The sequence below is a fragment of the Amblyomma maculatum genome, chromosome 11 (genome assembly GCF_055883805.1).
Source record: "Amblyomma maculatum isolate TAMU_Amacu chromosome 11, ASM5588380v1, whole genome shotgun sequence".
Lineage (NCBI taxonomy): Eukaryota > Metazoa > Arthropoda > Arachnida > Ixodida > Ixodidae > Amblyomma > Amblyomma maculatum.
Window position 1 is genome coordinate 134,322,523 of NC_139354.1, and position 23,922 is coordinate 134,346,444.

The following is a 23,922-nucleotide window of genomic DNA, read 5'->3' on the forward strand; positions in this document are numbered from 1 at the left end:
ATGTTCATGTAAGTGATGAAATTTCGTTCATTCCTTCATACGATTACGTGTTTTTATCAATATTTATCTGAAAGAAAATGTAGTAGTAAATCTGTTTATCTTCTCTAAGGTTTGATTAAAAAATAAATAGAAGATTTTCAGATATAAAAGAACCTGGCTTACCAGATGTATCATAAATTGTCACCCGCTTACCTTTTCAATAAATAAATGCTTACTTTGTCGTAAGCGCCAATTTTTACCTTCTTTTTAGGAGGCTTATGTTATATTGGGCGAATTGTGACACCATTTTTTCATACGATTAAAACATGCGAATGACGGTGTTGTTGGTTGTTTTTACATAATTTACGGTCTGGTTGGAAAATATAATTTCTGATTTGCATTTATTTGCGCTTTAGTCCGAGTAAATTCGGTCTTCATTAGATTTTCTTTCGTGGGTTTGCAGGGCAAAAATTTCCTTCACTAGCAATCCCATACTGTAATTTTCGGTGAAGAAGTATGACAAAATGTATACATGTTGAACCCAATTGTCGCGGCTTGTAAAGGAGAAAGAAGGATGAGTTGCGAGCGCCGATTGAATTGTTGAAGTGTATTCTGAAGTCTCGTTTTTCCTTTATTCATCAGTAAAATGCACTTGCGGCAAGCAAAATTCTACCCTGACATCTTGGGATGGGCAATCAAATGAGAAGCTACCTAAGCATCTGGTTTGGTTAAACGAATTAGTAGGTGTAAAAATAGATACCTATGCCCTGGATACATGTGTCAAGCTGCAGCTAGCAAATGGAAGTTGTGACAAGGCGTTGTGTAAATTTTGCGCCATCTTGGCCCACAGACGGCTTCTCTAATTTTGTAAAATGCACCCTTCAACATCGTGGTATCGGCTAGGGATGTGTTTAGTTAATTGTTCTATAAGGCGCAAGATCCTTATTTCTGAATCCCTGCATCGCAGTGCTCGAGACTGCTTGAACCGAAAAACATATTCTAAACGATTTACATATAAGCGCTTATTATGTATTACATAAAACAACTTCTTTGTGGCACTCGCTTGATTCTAAGTTTTCCTTTTTTGTTATACAGTCTTTTAACGGCGGTTACCCACTGTAAAATGTTTAATGATATCTTCATCACGTCCAGGTGGACCAACTCAGTTGTACGATGGGCTCCTATGATGTACTCACTGACTCTATGAGGAGCCCTAGTTGACTTGTGGTTCTTTTATTTTGCAGGAAAGCCAGTGCCACCCTTTTCTTCGTAGTCATTAGTGTGTCTGCCGAAAACGCGGCCGACAGTTACAATATCGGTGCAGGAAATGCAACATCACGTCGATCTCCTAGATGTAAGTGAGGCATTTTTGCAACAATAGCAATAGGAGCACCGTTTACAACGTTAAGGGGTCCTATTCTCTAGGTAAGGTATAAGTGCACATTAAAAAAAAGGATATAAACTTAAATAGAAAAAGGAAATTTCTGGTCTGTAGTAAGCTAGAGCCTTTTTGTGCTCTATTCAGAGTGCTCAAATGCACGAAAAAACGCTTTACCTAAATTTTAAAAAGTGAAATTAAATGGCAGTGGCTTAGCTCGGCTATGCCAGGATATACCTAGCGTTGCTACTACGCAACGAAGGCGCACAGCTGGGCGCGACTCCTCTGGAATGCGCGCGTGGCGGTGGCGGAGTGCGTGGCTGCGGCGTGGCTGCGGCGTGCCAGCTGCGTGCCGTGTGACGTCACTGCTCCTCGCTCTTGCGCAGCACAGCTCTCCAGGAGCCACGCGAAACTGCTCAATCTGGGCCAGTGTAACTAACGCTACAAAATATGCATTGCACACTAGCCGTCGCCCCACTGGGGTGGTGCAGGGGTAAGACGCCCGACTACTGTGCCGGAGTTCCCGGGTTTCCAACCCGACCACGGTGTCTGCGTTTCGATGGAGGCGAAACTAAGTGGCGTCCGTGTGCTGCGCGATGTCGGCGCACGTTAAAGATCTCGAGATGGTCGAAATTATTCCGTATCCCTCCACTACGGCTCTCCTCTCTCTCTCTTTCCACTTTCACTCCCACCTTCCTCCCTTTCCTTACGGCGCGGTTCAGGTGTCCACAGAGCAAGTGTGACAGATACTGCGCATTTCCCTTCCTGTGAACCAATAACAACAACAACAAAGCTAGCAGTCAATTTTCTATTTTCATTTAATAGGCTTGAATTTGTGATAGATGGCCTGTTTCATACTGTTTGAAGCACAAGAAACACTAACCTGTCAATGATTGAGCATGACGCTTCGTTGCGTGCGTTATCATTAGCAGAGCGTAACAATGCATATGCAGTTGTTTTTAAAACCTATAAACAAATAAAGGTTAATTCACGCATGAGTGCGAGCTGTACTTTTTAAACACCTCCGATGTGTAGTGGGCGGAGAGGAAATGACAATGAACGATGCTCGCACGAATTCTATACTACTGTAAAGTAATAAATATAGATTCGCAGCACTTCTCTTTACTACAAAAACTTTGTCACAGCGATGTTTTCACATTTCGGCTCCGTCGCTACGCATTCCGTTGCCGACTTTCTGCAAAGCTCACTGCATGCTCAACGCTGAGGCCTTGTGCATTCTTAAAACTTGTAACAGTGATGAACGTTATTGCGCTAACGCTCACACGTACCGCTCAGCGTATTAAACGCGAAAGCCTCCGGTTCATCCCTGCCGCGGAGAACGTCAAAATACATTACTCATTTTCAATACAGAACCTTCGTGAATGGATCCTTGCAAGAACCTTGTCTTTTTTCTTTTTAGATTGCCTTTTCCCTTTCGCTACAGCTGACTTTGATATAGATTCTAATATAAATTATCACATTTATTCTTTTATCGTTCAACGGTGATATGATAATTGCAGTTTTTGGCAAAAACTGGCCAACGCAAGACGCTGCTCGCACAGATTGGTTATACATCTCTGCGGAAGGTTTAGCTTTTTTATCCGGAAAATGATGTGGCATATGTAAATTTTCACCAAATGCTGCCCAGCATACAGCACTGTTCATTTCGGTGCATGAAACTAGCTGTGACAATTATGTCAACGTTTATTTCAGAAAAGAAGGCGCTCGATGGTGACTTCACCTCAGAATTCCAGTTTTCAACACGGTGGAAATTAGCGATGCCATGCGGCTAATGCTGCTACTAATATGCTTAGGGTGACGTGGATCTACGATATGTGGAACCCATGCCTTCAAATGTTCGCAGGATTAACGATATGAAAAAAGCATTTACATGTCTTTTTTTGGGGCGTGCGATACGCATCGCCTCAGAAGCTTTGATTACTCGTATTTGAAAGACATTTTGATGGAATCTCATGACACTTCTACTTAGGGGGATTCTTCCACTGGGTGGAGTTCGCCAACGAGCCATGCGTGTCCAGGAATGGTTTCAGCGGCATCTGCTTTACCAGCTCCGAATGCAACGTGCATGGAGGCTTAGCCATGGGTCGCTGTGCACAGGGTTACGGCGTATGCTGCCAAGGTACATTAAAGGATTCTGCCATAAAATAATACTAGAAGACCAGGTATGCCCGCTTAATCCTGCGGTTCTAACTGCGGCTATGGAGCTTAAGAATGTTGTTGCCTGTAGCCCATCGCATTTTGTGCGAAACGTGCCTTAATACTGCGAGCAAAATAAAGCACTTAGAAAACTCAGACAATTGGCATTAACATGCACTGAAAGGTTAATCAAGCGCAGTAAGATTTCCCAAGTACGCAGAACAGGGCTTATTCCTATAGTGGCTATATTGAAAGACGCGCACCATCAAAGAGAAAAAATAAAAAACAGTTCTTCGTGTAGGCTTTCTTGTCGCTTCTCGGTATCAGATAATTTATTATGGTAATAGGTTTATTGTATACTTTATTTCATCCTTCCTTTTTATCGTTTCGACTTACTAAATAGATCAGAATGAGTAGGACAGGAAAAACTAGGTTAATCGCATAGACACATATTATCACTTTCTGAGTACTATCCACGCTTCTATCAGCTGGACAAGAGCACGAGCACTACTACAATAATTTATTGTCCAGATGTCATTAAAAACACCACCACAGGTCGTAGTGCTCTGCTAGGAAATGCTGTTGTTTGACCTCTGTTTAAACGTGGGAGCCTTTTAGCGGTGTGCATGACAATCGTTCAAGCTCTGCAAAGACTCTCAGCTGTGACAACGCACGAGAAGCCTAAATGTCAGACACAGCTGCACAGAATATTTTTTTATTCTTTTTTCAGAGAGATCGCAATTCATCATCAAACGTCAATGCGGGAACTAGTAAGAATTTGGGGATTACAACTTTTATCTATTATGTCGATTTCCAAAGTGGTACCGCCTGCGGAGAGACTACGTTCCAACAGCAAGTTGGCTCAATTTCCCCGCCCCCCTCCCCCACAATACTGTGGCTTTGTAGTGCACTCTTTTTGACATCTCTATTCTTTCGCCGTGCTTCTGTGTAGTTTACGCTCGGAGATACCTTGAAGCCCAATGCCTGACATGGTCGTATTTATGCTTTTCTGGTTTCTTTTCTCTTCTTGCAGTATCAAGAACTTGTGGGGAGACGATATTAAGAAACAACAGTTACTTCGTGGACCCTGTGTCTGTTGGCGGTTCGCTAACTCCGGATCCAAATGGCTTGCTTTGCTCTGTGGCAGTTCACAAGGTTGATTTCTCTCGTTTTGTTTTAATTAGAATCAGTGAATAGGTTGAGCAGGCATTGCAAATTTGCAAAGTGTCCTCAGTGTTCTCAGTACTTGCAGGGGTCAAAGCAGGGATCTCTGCGCAATTAAACTCCTCTATACGGCTTACCCTTCATTGTACACCAAATCCTTCACCTCCCTCTCTCCCAGCAACGCGCATACAATTTAACTGCAAGAAATGAAAAGACGTATCCCTTCCAGACCACAGCAATAATACGGCTTTTCCTTAGTGCCTATTACACTCGGCTCAAACACGCGTGTATAGCCCTCTACTTGCCACAAGCGCGGCATAGTTTAAATGGAAAGCATCGACGTCGATTCCAGCAATAAAAGTAAGTGGACCCCTGACCAAATGGCACCGCACGTAAGTCACGTGATGTGGCTCTGCCCTTCGAATATTAGTCTACGGATATTATAGTTCGACGAATTATATACTACTTCCACTCCCACAAAGAGGGCTTCAGCGGAATGTTTATTTGCAGTCCCATTTCGAAAGGCTAATAAATGACATGTTCCAGGAAGTCTGCGACTAAATTTGAAGAAAATTTTGAGATGTAAAGACTATCTCAGCAGCGCAGATCTACCACTGTGGCGGTATTAAATGCAGGAGAACATGGTTAGCTACTAAGCGCGTTAACTATTTCCTATAAATTAAACTTTAACTGTAAATTTTGACCACTACATGAAAATACAGATTGGTGCCAAAAGATACCCACTTTCGAAAAGACCGCCCTCTAAGCACTGCCACCGACGCAAACAATCAATGGCACAAGTGTCACCTCGACAAGTGCCACCTCACGTAGCTTGTCGGGCATTATTATTATCTTTTATTTATCAAATTATATTTATTTCAGAGCTGTTAACCAGCAATACAAGTTATATTTAATTGCATGTTTCCTGACGCTCCCCAGAATGGCACATTTGTATCAACAAGGCAATCTTCATATATAAAGGAGGGTATTCTCAATAACTAGTGATGGGCTGCCTAGAAACAACTAGCGTAAAGAACTGTGACGTCTTTCTGACTTGTGTACACATGGTTATGCGCAACCGTGATAAGGCGGCGCACATTAGGAGGCTTATCATTGCATGCCACTATAAAAGGAAGCTTTTGCCACTCAATAGTCAGCTGGCCAGTCTGTGCCCGCTACGAAGCCGTGCCGTTCGCTTGACACGCGAAAGTTACTGATTTCGCAGCGTTGCGTGGACCAAAGTTCTGCATATCGTCGTCGCTTCATCTAGGATTGTTCTGAAGTCATGCTTCTTTCCCCATTAACGTCTCGCAACGCGCATCGCGCATGCATGTATGATTAAAACTGATTACTGCTACCGTACAATGTGCTGAGGCTACTACTACGCTCGACTGTTAACGTAGTCAGAGTTCAAATGTCTGGTCATCTTCAGGCAGAGCCAGGGGTATGCCAGCTGCGACTCAACCTGGAGCGCTTCGACATCATCGGTCCCGACGTGTCCCCTGACTCCGGGGTATGCAGACACGACGCCTTCCATGTCAGTGGGCAAGATGACAACAGCCCTGTACCCCTCATCTGCGGTATCAACCATGGCCAACACGGTGGGTTTCCAGAAATATTTCAAGGCGTTGTGCATACCCGTATATAGTTCCACGTTGTTTCGGCAGAAGCTTATTAGCAGCCTATTTTGAACTAAAGAATTAAAAGGCGATGTGAATAGATGGTGGAGCAGCAGCGGGGAGGCTGTTATACTTGGGGTCAAAAATTAGGCTGATGCTCAAGCTTCTACGTAAGAGCAGACGCCGAGTTTCGTTAACACCACCTTTTCATTCCGTGAATAATTTTATATATATTTTAAGCTGGTTTGGTAGAAATGAAGACGCAGTGTCGGTATGGTGTGGTTTGGTTTATGAGGTTTAACTTCCCAAAGCGCACTCAGGCTATGAGAGCCGTCGCTGTGGTGGGCTCCCGAAATGTCGACCATCAGGAGTTCTTTAACGTGCACTGACATCGCACATCATAAGGGCGCCTGGCATTTCGCCTCCAACAAAAAGAGGCCACCGCCGCGTGCATTCGATCTCGCATTTTCGGGCGCACTAATCGGGTGCCACTAAGCCACCGCTGCAGGGCTCAGTATTGGCCTCAGCGCATTTGACAATGCATTTAGCTTATTCCACAAAAAATATTAACATAATAAATCGAAATCATTACTATACTATGTCGGCAAGTTCCCGAGTACAAAACGTGTGTACAGTCTTGTGTTCTCGTAAGAGTTAGGATCAAACAAGTGGTTGTAGTAGAGATAAGATGGCGTGAGGATGCTAAACAAAAATTATCTCAATAAAATGATTAGTTATTTTTTCGAGCTAAAATATGTCAAAAATAAAATCAATCAGACGTCGAAATAGCCGTACGAATAATGTGGACATCTAAGGGATGGGACGTCACGTCAACATAGAGTGGATGTTTCTGCCTAATGAGCCAAAGAAATGTGTGATAGCGATCAGCAGTTCGTTATCAGTGTCAGCTCATCAAATATAAATAATAATCAGGGGTTAAGAGAGCAAAACGACCAAACAAATAACAAAAGTGACGTCACACTGATGCGGTTGCCAAGGGGACCACCGCCGGTGACTTCATCGCGCAGCATAGCACGCGTGACGTCATTGAGGCCCAGCGGCGCCCATCTCAACCCCACAAAGGCAACACCACCTAGACTACTACAAGGCCTGTGCAAGCTTATGTGACGTTATCGTAGTGAGATCATTCTGAAAGTCGGCTTCACCCTACGCGGTGCATTTTATTTTATTCAACGCTGCTCTGGAGCTACCCCTTGACATTTTTAGTGCTAGCGCTGAAGAGGGTTATTCTTGTTCCACCTGTGTTATCTAATATTGCCAATCTTTTGAAGTATATGAGAAGTTTGACACACCTGGCATTTATTTCAATGGCAGATATGAAGCTGCGAGTAAATTTTCACCTTCATTCAGAGCTACTTGAATAAACATTAAGACAGGTACAAAATTCATCTGAGAGCACATTTATTGTTAGATGGATAGATAAAGCTAAGAATGGTCGACAGATATGTTACTCAGAACGGTCCCTTTGACGACAATCGGTGTAGCTTGTCGTGAATACGAGGTCGCTTTCACGGAAGTGCTCGTCACAAAGCTGTAACGCAAATATATAAAAAAAAAGCTGCTTAAGCTGGGAGCTTAAGCAGCTTTCCATGAGTATATCAACGCAGCAAGCAGCTCACTCGGCTTTAAACTAGTCATTTACTGCGGCGACTACGATCACGTGGCCACTAGCGAAATAAAATTATTTCCATGCGAAAATAATTTAGGTTGCAAAACAATTTCCTTCCGCACTCAAAACTGGGCGAATCCCATTCGATTATTAGTAGCTGTGCCATCCAAATTGTGTGCTCGATATGGGCACGCCAACGCTTTAATACACTGTGCTAAATCAAATATAGTGATGAACAGCAGTACGACTATTAGGAAGCAAACAAGAACACTTTCTTACCACAGTCCGCTTCATTGGTAATAAGTTTTTTCACGGCACAGCCTTTGTCCACGCTGCATTTTGAGCCGAGTCCGACGGAAACTTGTACACTTGCGTTTTGAATCCATTGGCATAGTTAGAGCGACAGTTTAGCGCACAACAACACCCAGACATTGTAGATACCTTGATCGCAAGCGCCTATGCAGCACGGATTAGGAACACAGCAAACACAGCCTGAAAACACGCACACTCAGGCCGAGTCGTTCCAGATCGCCTTGCTTGCGTACGCTCGCGCTCGGCGCCGACGATCTATCCCCAGATCCCCAGATCTCACTGTCGTGACGTAGAACTGGTGGAAAGGGGGACTTGCGCTGGCCTTCTCTTAGTCTAGGTGGTGTTGATAAAGGAGGTCGTTAACTGTAACCGTGACGTCACGTCGCATCTGGCAACGCGCGACGTCATGACGTCCGGTGGCGCTCCTCTCCTACGCTAGTCGCTCTTTCACCGCCGGCGCTTTAATGACGCGTTGCTTGTGTGCTGAGTGGACAGGTTGGAGCAAACGGTACCAAGGACGCCGGACAAACAGTGGGAAATAGAAACAGAGATAAGGGGAGAAAAAAAAAGAGATGTACATGGGGGCAAAGGTTGTGATGAGAAGTAAAGAGGGGCACCAGTGTCAAGCAGGCGTGACTTCTTTTTCATTCCTCCAATGCAGATTCTGCAGCGCCTTCGACATTTTTTCTATTTGACTCCACATTTACGGAAACGAAGGAGAAATATCTCATTTTCTGTGGGCAAGTAAACTTTTCAGAGGTGCATATTTCGCTGAGCAGAATCGTATCGCCAACTAGGCTCCAACTTGTCTAGCAGATTGATGTTAAATAGGAAACGAAATGATATTTATTTATTTATTTATTTATTTGAAAATACTGCAGCCCCTCAAGGGGCTATAGCAGGAGTGGGTACAAAAATGTGGAACAATTCCACGCATACAAAAGTACATACAAGCATTACAAATATAAATGCTAGAAAAACAACATACAATGCTACGACTCAATTGCCGACGCAAAATCAGAGATTGATAGTGCACGAATGTTGCCATCCAAAGAATTCCAACACTCCACAGTGCGCGGAAAGAAACTGTATTTGAAAACGTTAGTGCGGGCAAAAAAAGGTTGGATATTAAGATCGTGATGGCTCCTGGTTGCACGCAGCACCCTCTGAACGCAGCACAAGTACGCTTGAAAAAAAAAAAGTTTTGTACGAAATCTCGTGCATATTTTCTCCGACACTCTTATCTCATATACGTTATGGCGAGTGCGCACACGGCGGTGTTGGGTTTACAGCCGAATGAGCTGTATATGTTCCGAGTAATAAAGCAGCTCTTTTCTCTTGATTCTATTCTCGATTCTTGATTCTCGCCGTAACCAGTGATGACGGTTCTAACGACGTAATCAGGGTACCAGGTCAGTGTGAAAAACACAATGAAATTGAGAATAAAAAGGAAAGACCGTTCTAGCACTGCGCTGGGCAGTATCTACAGACATTACTCATCATTATCACCACTTTCAATATCCAGACTGTCGGCCAAAGGCCTCTCCCAAGACTGCCATTCAAACTTGCCCTTTTTCTTCTTTAGCTAGCATCGCTTCGAATTCCACAGCTTATAAGCTGCTAAATAGTTTTGTTACTGTCAAATAAGAGGTAATTGAGTGAGTGACGCAATATTACAAATCCAAAGCTTAATACAGGGAAAAATTATTACAATGTGCAGTGACAAAATGTCTTTCCTAATAAGCATTTTTCGCTCACTCTAGAAGAAAAGAGGAAAATGTTCTGTTTTTGTCAGATGCAGCTAATTAACAGACATGCAGACGACAGTGCCGGAAATATATCTCAGCGCCTCAGCTCAATTGACGCTCTAGTAAAGTTTCTGTAAGCTCGTCCAAATAATTGGCTGTCTAATTCGTTTGTGGTGTGAAATTGTGATGTCCACCGCTTATCGAATACATTCCCTCAAAAAATCTCTACCTGTAAAGCCTAGACGAACATCAGTAGCTCAGCTAGCACTGTCACATACGTACATAACATAAAAAGGCAGCAATAATTTTTTCCCTCGTCTTATAGTCATTTAATACGTTAAGACATATATTGCACAAATGGGAACTTCAATCCGATTAGACGCGAAGTTTTAGCTAGCGCACCTTACTGGCCTTCCCTTTGCAGTATACGTCGGTGTGGGCCAGTCCAGCGGACCGGTCAGATTGTCCATGTTTCTGGCTCCTAACTCAACGCAGCGAAGCTGGAGGATTATAGTCATCCAGATACCTTGCGGCAGCCAGCGAGTCGGTAAGTTGACCATAGGGGACGCTCAAATTAATATTTTTTTTTTGTTGTAAAAACGTAGACTGCAAAGGGCGTCTTCACACTGTTCGGATTCACTACATTTGGGAATTTAAACTCATGAATCTAAGAGGGACAGCCCGTTGTAGCGACTCCAAGTTAAGTGGAGCTCTTACGTACTCTTATCAGCCGATTAACATTGTCGTTGAGTAACTCCTGGCATTTTTGGTGCTGCTGCGGCCAAACTTATTAGAGTATGATTTTGCCCATTTGTTTATTTATTTCAAGGTATGGTACCAACGAAAAATATACCACACATGAAGGCCATTTGAATAGAGAACTCACTGGACCCAAAATCAAAACGTGAAAAAAGCTAAGCAATAGATATCTAAGCAACGCCCCTGACCAAACAAGCCCATGGTCAGGAACTATAGAAAATAAATGTGACGCTTTTTCCTTGTTTCTCGAAGCTCCTTCTGGCTGCCTGCAATACCACGAAGACCCGACAGGCGTCATCTCCAGCTTCAACTACGCCAGCAGCGACAGTACATACCCTGCAAGCGCAATTGGTCGTCTGGAACAGGGTTACCCCAACCTCCAGCGGTACTCCATCTGTTTTCGACTGGCGGCAGGCGCCTGTTCGCTCCGCCTGTCCAAAGCCGGCCCATTCGGCGTGCACGCCGCGCCCGTGCAACCGGTTGTTGGCCAAGCTGGCCTACAAAGGGCTGTTGTGAATCGTTGCGAAGAGTTCCGCTTCCGGTCGCCGCTCCAGGCCGATTTCCTGATGCTGGGAGTAGAATCCTTCTGCGGAGGCGATTTTCCCGACTCCTTCGACACCGGTGAGACTTGATTTCCTTCTAAAGCAATAAGTTTCCCTACTACTTGGATATGATTCGTTAGAGGGACACTAAAGGGCTCATATCCGGCAGCAAAAATCGAATAATTTATTAGATATTGCGATAAGAAGTTGAGATTTTTTTCTTGTTCCCACCGGTCGAAGTCAAAATGTTTCCTCCGACTGCGTAGTCGGGCATATAAGTTTCCGCTTACGTCATAGTGACGCACACTATGACGTAAGCGGACACTTCGTGATTACTAGCGAGCCGGCGCGGCCCGCGGCGGTCCCCTCAGGGGCCAACATGGCAGCATCATACTCGCAATAATAAGTGACGGCCACAGCCGAAATAAATGAAACGATGAAGAGAGTAATTTACTGAGGGATGGGCTCATAAAGGAAGACAAAAAACATAGAGCGCTTGCAATGCACAATACTTTACATGTTTCTCAAGTTTTTGCGCACCTTCATGCACTACGTATAAACAAACCGAGCCCTCGGCCATCGCAACACTTCCCGAAATGTTTACATACAAATAAGATTTAGTTACCAGCAAAATAGTGTCCTCGCTGCTGCGCTTGCCAGTTTTGTAGTTTCGTCGCACTTTTTTTATTCAAGGTTTTTGCTCCAGCTCCGTGTTCAGCGAACATTACGTCCACGGTAGCAGAGCATGACCGAAGAGCCAGCGCCCCTAAATTTGCCAGAGCTGTGAAATTCCATATGTTAAAATGGCTCCAGTGCACAATATAGTGCGCATAGGCATCCAGAACATTAGTTTGAAGTCGTGAGAGCAGGCAGCATGATCTGATGACCAAAAAGTTGAAATGTTTAGACTACCAGCAATAGCCTTTGCACGTTGAAACATGTTCTAATAAAATACGCCCCTCCCCCTCCCCCATGACATAATATGAAGAAATATTTCCCGGCTTCCTGTGACGCGGTGTAGCCGAGCCAGTTATTGGAAGTTCTAATCATTGTTTCTTTTCTTCGAGGTTGAACTGGTGATAAACAATTTAAACCCGGGAAAATCACCCGGTCCAGACGGCTTAAGTGCGGCATTTTACAAAGAATTTAAACTCGAAACAGCGCCAGTCTTGACTGTTGTGTTTAAAGAAGCTTATGACGTAAACGAACTGCCTCCTTCTTATGGCAAATTCCACACAGCAGATATGCTACAACAAGTAACATCATACCGGCCAATTGCGCTCACGAACGTTGATTACAAAATTTATATGAAGGTGTTAGCACGAATGCTGCAGTCGGTAATCAACGAAATCGTTGGGCCACATCAAACGTGTGGGACAATGGGACGGCCCATTGTTGCAAATATACACAAAGCAGGAAGTGTATTAGAAAGTTGTAATGGGGGGGGGGGGGGGTCATAAATGGCCGTGTGGCCATTCTGCAGCTTCCCTTGAAAAGGCGTTCGACTGTGTTGCCCATAAAATTCTACTTTGTATAATGGACCATATAAACGTTGGTTTTGTTATTCGTGAGGGCGTGGCACTGGCGTACCGAAATTGCACTAAGAGATTAGTCGTAAATAAAAATCTCGGGGCCCTCATTAGCGTGCAGCGTTCTGTGCGGCATGACTGTCCCCTCAGACCTGTTTTATTCTGCATTTACATCGAAACCCTTTGCTTAAATATCTTGGACAATGAGAATATTACTGGTTTTCGTTTGCAAGCTATGGAAGGGAAGCTGCTGGCGTACGCCGATGATGTGGCGGTTTTTACGGTTAACCAGGAGGGTATAACATAAGTTGTTGATTCTATAAAAATCTTTAGTGAAGTTACAGGCAGTAGAGTAAATTGGTTCAAGTCCATTGGTCTCTGGCATATTAGATGCCGAAGTGCTCCTGATAATTTTGCAAACGTGTCCTGGGTGACGACTCCGCCAAAGCACCTTGGCGTGCCACTAGAATGCTATCGTGATAGCGAGACATATTGGAGAGCATGCACACATGACATGCGGGAAAGGGAAGATAAGTGTAAAGGAACTGCCTTATCCATTTTTGAGCCACAGTATGCAACCTCTTCTTCATTTCTAAGCTGTGGTATGTGATGCAAGTTTTACACTGTGCAAGATTGCCTGTGCAGAAGCTGCATAGGATATTCGCGGTTTTTGTGAGGGCTTCAAATTGGGAACGATGCAGCCGCACGAATTTATTTAGAAGTGCCAAGGATGGCGGCGTGGACTTAGGGCATCTTTTTTGCGGCAGATTGTCAGCAGATTTCTGTTCCTGTCTGACGTTCATGATCCATGTTTGTTCACTATCTGCCAAATTAGGCTTGGACGTGCACTGCCAGATTTTGTTGTGGCAGCGGAATGTTACACGGGAGGTATTTTTTGTTACTTTAGAGAAGTTATTCATGGTGTTCGATTTCTTTCTGCAAGATTTTCAAAAGAATATAAATCAACTGTGAAAAAGAACAAGTTGTACAAAGATTTGTGCGACGTTGTTCTTCCGGAGCCCATCTATAGGACCATATTTATTTATTGTACACCTTCAATGCCCCTGTACCGGGTATTACATGAGGAGAATACATGGCAACACAGAAAATCAAAAATTAATTACAAAGAATAAAAAAAAGATCTTCGACACCTTTTCTATATCCGCGGTGCTGGTATGGAATGCGGCATCGGCAGGCAGGCCATTCCAGTCGACTGCAGCCAGGACAAAAAAGGAATGCATTTGTGCAGAGATGCGTGCACGAGGTGGATAAATGGCTTTTGTGTGACTGGTTCGAACGGAGGTGCGATGAGCTGGTTCTAGATCAGCAAGTGACAAGTCATAGAATTTGTGAAAGAGGCTAAGTCTGTTGATTTTACGTCGTGTCTCGAGGTTAGGAAGGTTAGCTTCAGATTTTATAGTAGTCACATTGGAACGATGAGAGTAATCGGAAAAGATGAATCTAACTGCGCGATTTTAGACAGATTCGAGAGTTTTAGTCAAATAAGAAATATGAGGGTCCCCTACTGCGCATGCAGGCTCAAGCTTTGGACGAACTAGTGTCACGTAGGCCAGATACTTGACAGAAGAAGGAGCTAATGGTAAAGTACGTCGTGAGTAAGACAGGACACGATCAGCTTCGTTAGCAATTGTTTTAACAGGGGAGGCCCTGGCAGGAATTTACTGAAGAGGGTAAAGAGAATGAAAGTGCCGGCAGCGGCTAAAACTTTGTTGCACACTGGAACTTTGCCAGTAAAAGTGTTTTTGCAAGAAAAAGGTTTATTTCTTCCGTGGGGTGCACATTGCTTAATTTGTAAACAGCCAGAAACAATTGATCATGTATTTCTTCACTGTTGGGAAGGGGTTTATTTTTGGAGCGTGCTTCAAAGAACCATAAAGAGAGATTTACCTATTAATCCTTACGGAATACGTTACTTACCCACGAAAATTGAGGAGGGGGTTTCATATGATTTAATCATGCTAATGGGCCTCCACAGTATATGGCGTTCACGCATGGCAGGATATCACTGTGATCCTAATGCGCGTCGCGCACGAATTGTTTTCCGTGAGGCTCTTCATTGGTTTACAGAGATTGTGAAGTTTGTCGATGATAATCCTGAGTGGTTGTCAAAGGTAGATCCTTTGATGGATCTAAAGGAACTTTAGAACGGCGAGGCCAGCCCCTGGCAGGCTTATTTATCAATGTCTTGTGTATGTCTGTTGTCTTGCAAAAGTCAGGCAATAAAGAAAAAAAAAACTCTGAGTAGCCGAGCGGTTAGCGCCGAACGTTACGGAGCAGGCAGCGGTGAGTTCGAATCCAGCTGGTGCCTGCGGTTGTTTTGGTCTACAAATCAATTTTTAAGCCTTTTTTATTGTATTTGCGGTGCTTCGTTACTTTTAGTTTTTACTTTTTACCCGAGGCCCTCTTTTTCGCCGTGCGACCAGCGCAATAGATCAACGCTCTCCTTTGTATGAGCGGCAAGTAAGCCCCTTTTGTTTACGATCCCTGCAAATTACACGTTGAAGGTCTTGTTGCCGCAGTATGTGGGTCATATTTGCCATGATTTAGTGGACAATGGAATGATAAAGCGTTTTTCCTTGGGCACATAGCATATGTATGCTTTTCGTGGCGTACGTAACTGCAATTGAGCGGTCAGGTCAGGGTTAAAGGGAGCTCGCAGTCGAAGCGGCGACGGCGGCGATATGTTGGCTCAGAAGATATGTTGCCGAGCGAGGCTGGGCTACGCGCCAGCATGGATTCTGCTCCGCCGACGACAGCTGTGCGGATTTCCGCTGTGTTACAACCTGGCGCAGCATCCACGTCCAAGCAATCATCAACGCCTACATGCCCCCAGTCTGCTTAGTCTTCGGATGGAACGACTTCGGCTTGTCCCATGGATTGCTCCGCCGCCTCTGTTCCTGTAACCCTCCCTCAAGGAAATGTGCCCGTCGCACCGATTCAGTCTTCCCTTCCAAGGCCAACTACAGCGTGTCGGCCCCTGACACCACCACAGATGCCGCCAGTGAGTCGAGCCTCGCTTTGCTGCTAACTCGTTCCGCGTCACCATCAAGCCTACATTGCGCTTTGATATAACGACTATCCCTCCCCGGCATGTCCAAGCCACAATTGACCAAGTTCTACGTTCTACTAACTACTGTGTATTTGTCGTCCATCGCCCATCGAACACCATTACGGTGAACTTGCCATCCTTGGTGGACGCCCAGAAAATGTGTGCAGTTACTCAAGTTCCCCTGGATGCGAATGAGCATGTCCCAGTGCAAATATATATTTTGCCTCTGGCCCTGACACCCTCCGCTGCGTCGTTTACCATGTTGACAGCAGAAGTCCTTCTGAGGAGGTGCGAGCTAACATTCGCTGTTCAACCCACGCAGTGTTGCAAGCACGGCCTCTAGGGCGCCGGGGCTCATACCTACTCACCCTACAAGGCCCGTTGACTTTGCCTAAGTACCTAACCTATTATGGTGCGATTATCAAACCACAGCCCTTCCGACCTAGTCGTATATTTTATCACTGCCATAAAGAAGGGCACATGCAAAATACCTTCTCTAATCCTGCAGCTGTGACCGACATGAATGAACCAATAGCGCTTTGTGCCCTATGCAAATCTGCGGACCATGACTTGCGCTCTCCCGCTTGTCCAAAGAAGAAGCGAACGAGGCTTTCGCGCAAGCCGCCTGGAAAAGCAGATATTCCTACAAGTAATCGCTTCACTGCTCTTACATGTGATGAAACCGACTTCCCTGCACTTCCTTTACTTGACCCACCTGCTCATCATACGTCTTCTCAGCATCATTCATACGCACAAGCGACTCACCCTCGTGGATCAAATGGTACACCAAAACGGCCAGTGCACCAATCACATGTGGATGCCGCAGATGAAGACGCTGTTTTTGGACAATGCCATTGCAGAGGCTCGCCAACGTCTAGACGAACTCACCCAGCTCCGAGAACAGCGTCGCTCTCACCCCTCTCGAAGAACTATAATACCTCGTGATAAGACTTCAGTTGAATCACCTCCAATAAGCATCCAACCCCAATCACGTGCAGACAACACGTTAACCCCGAATACCCCGACAGTGGCTAAAATATTAGCCCTTATGGAGCAGGTGACCTCCCTCATCGTAGAAGCTCTTCGGCCTCGCAATGGATAATGCACTGTCTCTGGTGGTGCAGTGGAATTGTCGAGGCTTTGCGAATAAGGCCTCTGAAGTGAACAACCGTCTTCGCGACAAAAAGCTAAAGGCGTGGGCCTTCTTACTTCAAGAGCATAACTCACTTCCTCGCCTTTCAGGATTCTGCGCTTACCATTCACCTTCCATTCCTGATCGCCGTTGTATCACCTCTTCCCTCAGCCCAGGTAAATCTGCAATTTATATTCACACTTCAGTTCCCCACACCCCGACGACCTTTCACGGTGGTGCAACGCACGCCAATCGGTGGTAGCACTCCTAGTTAAGCCTGTACGCACGCCACTTATACTAGTTTCCTTTTATGGCCGTCCTGGTTCCGCATCTCCTAATCTTGGATGGGTTCATTTGCTGCGTTCTACCTACTCGGGTATCCCTATTCTAGTCGGTGGAGACTTCAACGGCACACATACCTCGTGGGGTTACCCATCGGATTCTCCCAGGGGTGCACAGATCCAGGGAAGCTTTTCAGATAATTCTTTTCATCTTTTAAACCACCCGAATACATCTACCCGTCCACGAGGTGGGCCTTATTCACCTGATTTGACTTGGTGGTTAGGCCCTGGTAGCCCTCGTTGGACTGTTGAACCAGATACCTGGGGTAGTGATCACAGTCCTGTCTTTATCTCTCTCGCTCCTTCGCAGATACGTAAAACACGCCGTAGCGCACAAATAACATCATGGGACTCTGTACGCGCAGAGAATCGCTTATCTGATTTCACACCATCTGCATTGTCTACTCTCTCTGCTGTTCTTGCGTCCCACACGATTACCACCACTGTAAATGAAGACGAGCCAAACCCGGACATCCACCTTCTGAATCTTGGGGCTCTGCGTCGCCAAGCAGATCATTATGCTGCTCGTAACCCCTGTGACCCATCGGCTATCCCCGCTCTTCACCGGGCTACCGCGCGTGCGAGGCGGTATGAAAAGCGCCTAGGAAGGCAACGTTGGGCTTCATGGTGTGAGCGCCTGTCCTCCAAGAAGAGTAATCGACAACTTTGGAGAGTGTTTCACGCCATGGAGCGCTCTTCTCAAGTTTCTGATTACACAGAGAGCATTCGCCTTGCGATGAATGTTGATGAGGACACATTTGCAGAACAGGCGGCCAGACAGTTTTTTCCCCACTAGGATTCCACCTCAACTTCTCCACCTTGCTTACCAGTTACCGAACCCCCCGATACGATTACTTCTGACCTAACCATGGCAGAGCTGCTGTCCTTCATTGAACACCTCAAATCTAACTCTGCTCCCGGGCACGACGGCATACCTAACTCCTTATTCCGCAACTTGGAAGGGACTGCTTTGCAGGCACTGCTTGATGCATTCAATGACGTGTGGCATTCTGGTGTCATGCCGGACGAGTGGAAGCATTCTATCGTTGTTCCAATCCCGAAGTCAGGTCATCCTCCAGTATCTCTCTCCGCCCTTCGTCCAATTTCCCTGACGCCAACAATCTGCAAGCTTTACGGAAACATTCCCGCCACTCGCTTATCGTGGTGGTTGGAATCCCATGATTGTTATCCAGAATCCCAAACTGGCTTCCGCCCGCAAATAGGAACGGAGGAGGGTGTTGCTACTTTGGCTGCTGACGTGCTTCACTACTCTCCGCACAGTCATCTTGTTGGAACTGTGATCGCTACAGATATAACAAAGGCATACGATAACATCCTTCACTCAGCCATTATTGCCTCCCCACAAATTCTTGGTCTTCCTCACAGGTTTCCCCTCGCCATTCACGCCTTTCTAACAAATAGAACATTCAGTGTGCGTGTCCATGGAAAGCCCTTTGGTCACTTTCACTCAAACAGAGGAGTGCCCCAGGGCTCCGTTCTCGCCCCTACATTATTTAATGTGGCCTTCATTCCACTTGTTTGAGCCCTAGAGGCCATCCCTTCTATACGCGTGCTTGCGTATGCCGATGATATAACCTTATGGTGCTGTCACCCAGATACGTCTGTCCATCAGGCGGCCCTCCAGCATGCGCTGAATGTATTGACATTTCGCCTCCCTCCTTTGGGCCTAACTCTCTCGCATACAAAATCCTGTTTCATTCGCATTGGAAATAAAGCTGGCTTACGGAAAGCTCCCACTATAAATTTTATGATACATAATACCCCATATCCTCAGGTACAAACCGTTCGCATTCTTGGTCTTCTTCATTCCTCTGGGACTGGCACCCCGTGGCTGACAGCCATCCGTAAGACCACTCACGCTACTCTAGGTCTCATTCGTCGCATAGCTATGCGCTCTGACGGCGCGCGTGCTCACACGGCCCGCCAACTTGTTCGCTCTGTCCTCCAGCCGCGTATAATCTACCAAGCACAGTATCAACGTCTCACCCGCAGACAATGGGACTCCCTTGAGGCCATCAATCGTGAGGCTATGCATGCAATAACGTATCTTCCCCGCCTAACACCCATACCAGTACTTCAGGAGTATGCCCAGCTGAATACGCTCACTGAACTCGTTGATCAGCGGATGGCAAACAGAGCTCGCAAACAATCTTTACAACTACATCATTTAAAGACACTACCTCCATGGTCGTACTGCCAGATCACGGACAATCGCCCCACTGCTTCCCCGTCGGTATCATCCGCACATCTGCCTGAAGGGTGCATATTGTATACCGATGTATCACATACTGCAGAGCGAGGAGTTACTTCTGTGTATAGTCCCTCTAATCCGCATCTCAACACTCACGTGACATATACCGCGGACACGTGCACCCCTCTGGCTCTGGAACTTCAAGCAATTTACAATGCCATACATTCCCTTCCACCAGTTCCTACATTCAGTGCAGTTCATATTTACACAGACCCTCTCACTGCCCTTAAACAGCTTAAGGCCGTCCGACGCACATTCCAAATAACACAGTCCATACATATGCTCTCTTCAAAGTACCCATGTCCTGTGCGCATACACTGGATTCGCGGCCATGCTCGCGATCCACATAATATTCAAGCGGATGCTATGACGCATATAAACACATCAGGCGATCCACCACCTTCCCCTCTTCCCCCAGATCCGTTCCTGTCCCACGTTTCCGATTCGCAAGTTCTGCGCGAGCGAACACGCGCTCTCATTCCTCCGTGTTTCCACCCTCTCCCCCGTAGTCTTACTCGGCAGGAGGAGGTGACAGTGCGCCGGATCCGGGCAGGGGCGGCTCTGACCCCATCTGTTCGACATCGATGGCGGGAAAAAGATCTACCAGTGACTGACAGGTGCCCTCACTGTGACACTCCACCTAACGTCTCCGATGTGCGTCACTTGTTGTGGACGTGTCCATCAACGACTAATATTAGGCAACGGATAATCATGAAGGTGGGCCTGCGGTGGAATCGCGATAGTGATTATGAGAAATGGACAATGGATAATCGCTATACTGCCAACCTTCTCAAATACATAAGCGCAACTGGACTTCACTCCTTCTTTTAACTTTCTATCTCCTGCATCCCATTCCCCCTTCATCAACTTATGCCTTGTGGCAAACTCTTCGAAAAAAAAAAGTGTGAACGAAGGAGCGTGTCGGCGGCAGCGGATTTCGCTCGCTCGCACCTCCGAATGCCCAAATGTGAGCGAGCCAGGCGTATCTGCTGCTCCAAGCTCAGAATTCAGGCGCTGCAGGTCCACACTTCAAACTATCCGAGCACGCACGAAGTGCCTGAGCCGGAACTAACCGAAACTGGATTGGGCGCCTGTGGCGCCTCCATGTATATTTTTGTATTTGCTTTGCAACGTTCACGTTGCCTTTTCGCCGTCGTTTACGTATGATAAAAGCGTGTTATCATATTCGAGACAAAACCTACGACCGCATTCAAACGGGCAACGTAACTCGCATTTGTCAGCCTCCGGGATCCCTAGCGCGTCACGTGATTTGTAGTTGCGAGTTTCGGCTGTGGGGGCGATACCTGTATTTCTGTTCTTCCTCTTTACTACCTTATAACAGCTCTGTTTTCAGTAAGAGTGCATTTTTTGTAATTAGGAATTGGCATTCTATCCATGCAAGCCCACATCAGTTTTCTTTTTAGTGTCCCTTTAAGATCAGAATTTTGAACACAACGGCACACGTCCAAAGAAAGAGGAAGAGAAGAGAAATGAACCCTTGGTTTCTCCTTCATCTTCGTCCTTTTCCTGTTTCTTCTCTCTTTACGCCTTGCGTTGTCGCGCTGAAAAATACGAGCATAAAAAGCAATTCCGACTAGCCCAAAACCTAACTCTACTACTAATGTTTCATTATAGCGCCCGAAGTAAAAATTTAAATTGTATAAGTTGTGTTTATGCTGGATATGAATACCGTATCCTAACAAGCGCCTCACTTTCACACGCTGAACTTACCGCAAAGTGATTGCATACAGTGGAGAAATATGGGAGAGGCCTTCGCCCTGCAGTGGGTATAATCAGGCTGATGATGATGATGATGATGATGATGATGATGATGATGATGATGATGATGATGATGATGATGATGATTGCATACACCGTTTTGTTTGGCGAAATGCACCCATTTAATTCATAGAGAATATTTTTTTTACACACTACCGGAAATTTTGTAGCACCGGAATGTGATTGCTTGCGCGTAGTCAACCAGTTGTATGTAGCAGTCGTAAATTCATTTCTTAATGCGTCAGGGTATGGAGCAGGGTGCGGAACACTGTAGACGTATAAAATTAGCAATAAATAAGGAGGGTAAAGGGGCGCGTGCGCATGTTTGTAAGCTTGCTCAGAATTTTATAGTATATTGTCTTCCTGTCGATATATAATTTAAGACATAAAACAGGCGAGTGGCCTAAAACTAATCGAAATTTAACCGACATGATAGGCATCACCATATTCTATGGAAGTTTGCGCTATTGTGAAACCCTGCCTTTGTCGATAATGAGATAGAGACAAGGCATAATATCTCAAGCAACTTTAAAGAACAAAAAACGAAATGGGATGAAGTTGAAAAACATAGGATACTTCACTTTTTCCGCAATCACTTTTGTTGAATAGCGAGGTAATAACGTAGTGCCGAAATTAGAAGAGGGTGAAATCTGGGCACTAGTATTTGCCATGCAGTCCCTTATTAGCTTGAGGAAAACGGTTGCCCACGAACACGACTTGCTCAAGAGATTCGTTTTGTTTTCATGTTACTGTGTTTCTAAAGCAAGAAGTCATTCCAGAACTTATGACAAAACATAAGAAGAGATAGAGAAAGCAGCTTTCTTTTCCTTAACCCATCTTCAAGCTAGCTGCAAACAGGGGTTGTTGCATTTCCGGCCTAAAAAATTCGCCATCTATGTCTTGTACGACATATCATATTAAACGCAGGAGCAGATCCATTTTAAGTTTTTAAGTATAGATCGCATTAGCTTAAAGGCCTCCAAAGGTCTTCCCCGGTCATGCTGATGTTCTGGGCTTCTTAGTTTATATAAATGTTAGGCTGTATATTTATCGGCGTTTCTGCGTAGTGCGGCCTCTACCTCACATGTTAATTGGGGCACAAGACATGATGTGAAAAAGGAAACGCAGGTTCTGGAGCAACAATAGCGCCTCTCAGGCGCATGTATAGGACGTATATTTATCTTTGAGGAACATGCAGATGACTTATATATTTAAATGTGCAATGTTACTTAATGTAACTCTATTTATGTGGTTTTCACTTTGCCCATAGGCCCATTGAGCGCTCCGGTAAAAATATAGTCAGAAATAATTCTCTCTCCTTTCTCATTCACTTTGAGTTTCGAAAAAAATCAGGATGAAGCATGTCCCTTCTCTGTTTTTCAGTGGACACTGGGGCAGCTGTCATCACTTTTGTATCCAATGGAACGCACAAGCCGGAACACGCTGGCTTTAGACTGCGCTACCAAATGGTTCCATGTGGTGAGGCCTGCTTCATATTGCGCTTTGCCCACAAGTTTATCTTCAGCATTCTGGGTCGAGCACTTCGTACTTGTTGCTGATATCAATCATTTTGTTGTCACATTCCGAAAAAGAAAAGTATACGTTAGCTTTTGTAAATAAGATTCAACTTGATGAAAACAAAAATTTCTCGAACAAATAATTCGAAACGTGTTATCTCTTTAATGAAAGTGTCGAGTTGCATTTTAACAGATATAAAAAAGAATAAGCTAATAAAGCGCTGAGCATTTTTTTGTTACTTCGACTGCAGTAACCGCTGCTGACACCTGATAACAAAATCAGCATAATTGTATGGCACCCGTCATACATATTACCGTTTTCATCCCCCCAATCTGATTTTATTATCTGAACACCCTCTCCGCTTTGCTTGCAGTTCATCGCCGCCATGGAATTGAAGACGACTCTCCAACGATAAAGCCTTTGATGCCTTTGCTGTTCGACAGATTGAGTGACCACAAGCCTATTGCGGCGAACTCTTTCCCGCTTAATGATCGCACGAAAGCGCACACTAGCCAGTCGGGACACTACTCTAACTCGATACCCGAGCCAGAAGTCTACACTGAATCAGGGTACTTCCCCGAGCCTAGTAGCCACTACACCGGTGGCCAGATAATTCTTTACCACAAAGGTGTGTACAAAGATCTCATCCTGAAGCTGGTTAGGAACCTCGGCAAAATCTGAGGACCGATTTCTGTGAAGCCTTCTTTATGCAGGGTTAAAATATTCCACGCTTGCATCCATATTTCTCGCATACGGAATGTATATTTTGAAGAATTATCTGGAAACTTGAAATAGACAGATAAAAATATAGCCTTGAATTTCAGAGAGGCGTAGAGTGAAGCTGCGGCGCAGTTGTTTCGCTGGTATAAAACGAAGGATAAATATGCAAAGGAGAGGTCGCTTTTCTTTCACCTATTAAACAACAGCAAATTAAGCCAGGTTAGACGATTAAGAACTAAGCGCCTGTTAGTTACAGTGCCCCAGGTATCAACA

The 23,922-nt window shown here is 45.2% G+C and overlaps 1 protein-coding gene across 1 annotated transcript; it reads left to right on the forward strand.

The window, feature by feature from the left end:
* Positions 1–23,634, forward strand: LOC146175010 (uncharacterized). Its single transcript, XM_084585506.1, has 9 exons — positions 1–8; positions 1,224–1,333; positions 3,348–3,497; positions 4,548–4,669; positions 6,111–6,279; positions 10,412–10,534; positions 10,999–11,367; positions 22,795–22,890; positions 23,303–23,634. Exons 1-9 carry the CDS (start codon positions 1–3, stop codon positions 23,608–23,610), a joined length of 1,455 nt encoding a protein of 484 aa, XP_084441632.1. The 3' UTR covers positions 23,611–23,634.
* The last annotated feature ends 288 nt before the right edge of the window (positions 23,635–23,922 follow it).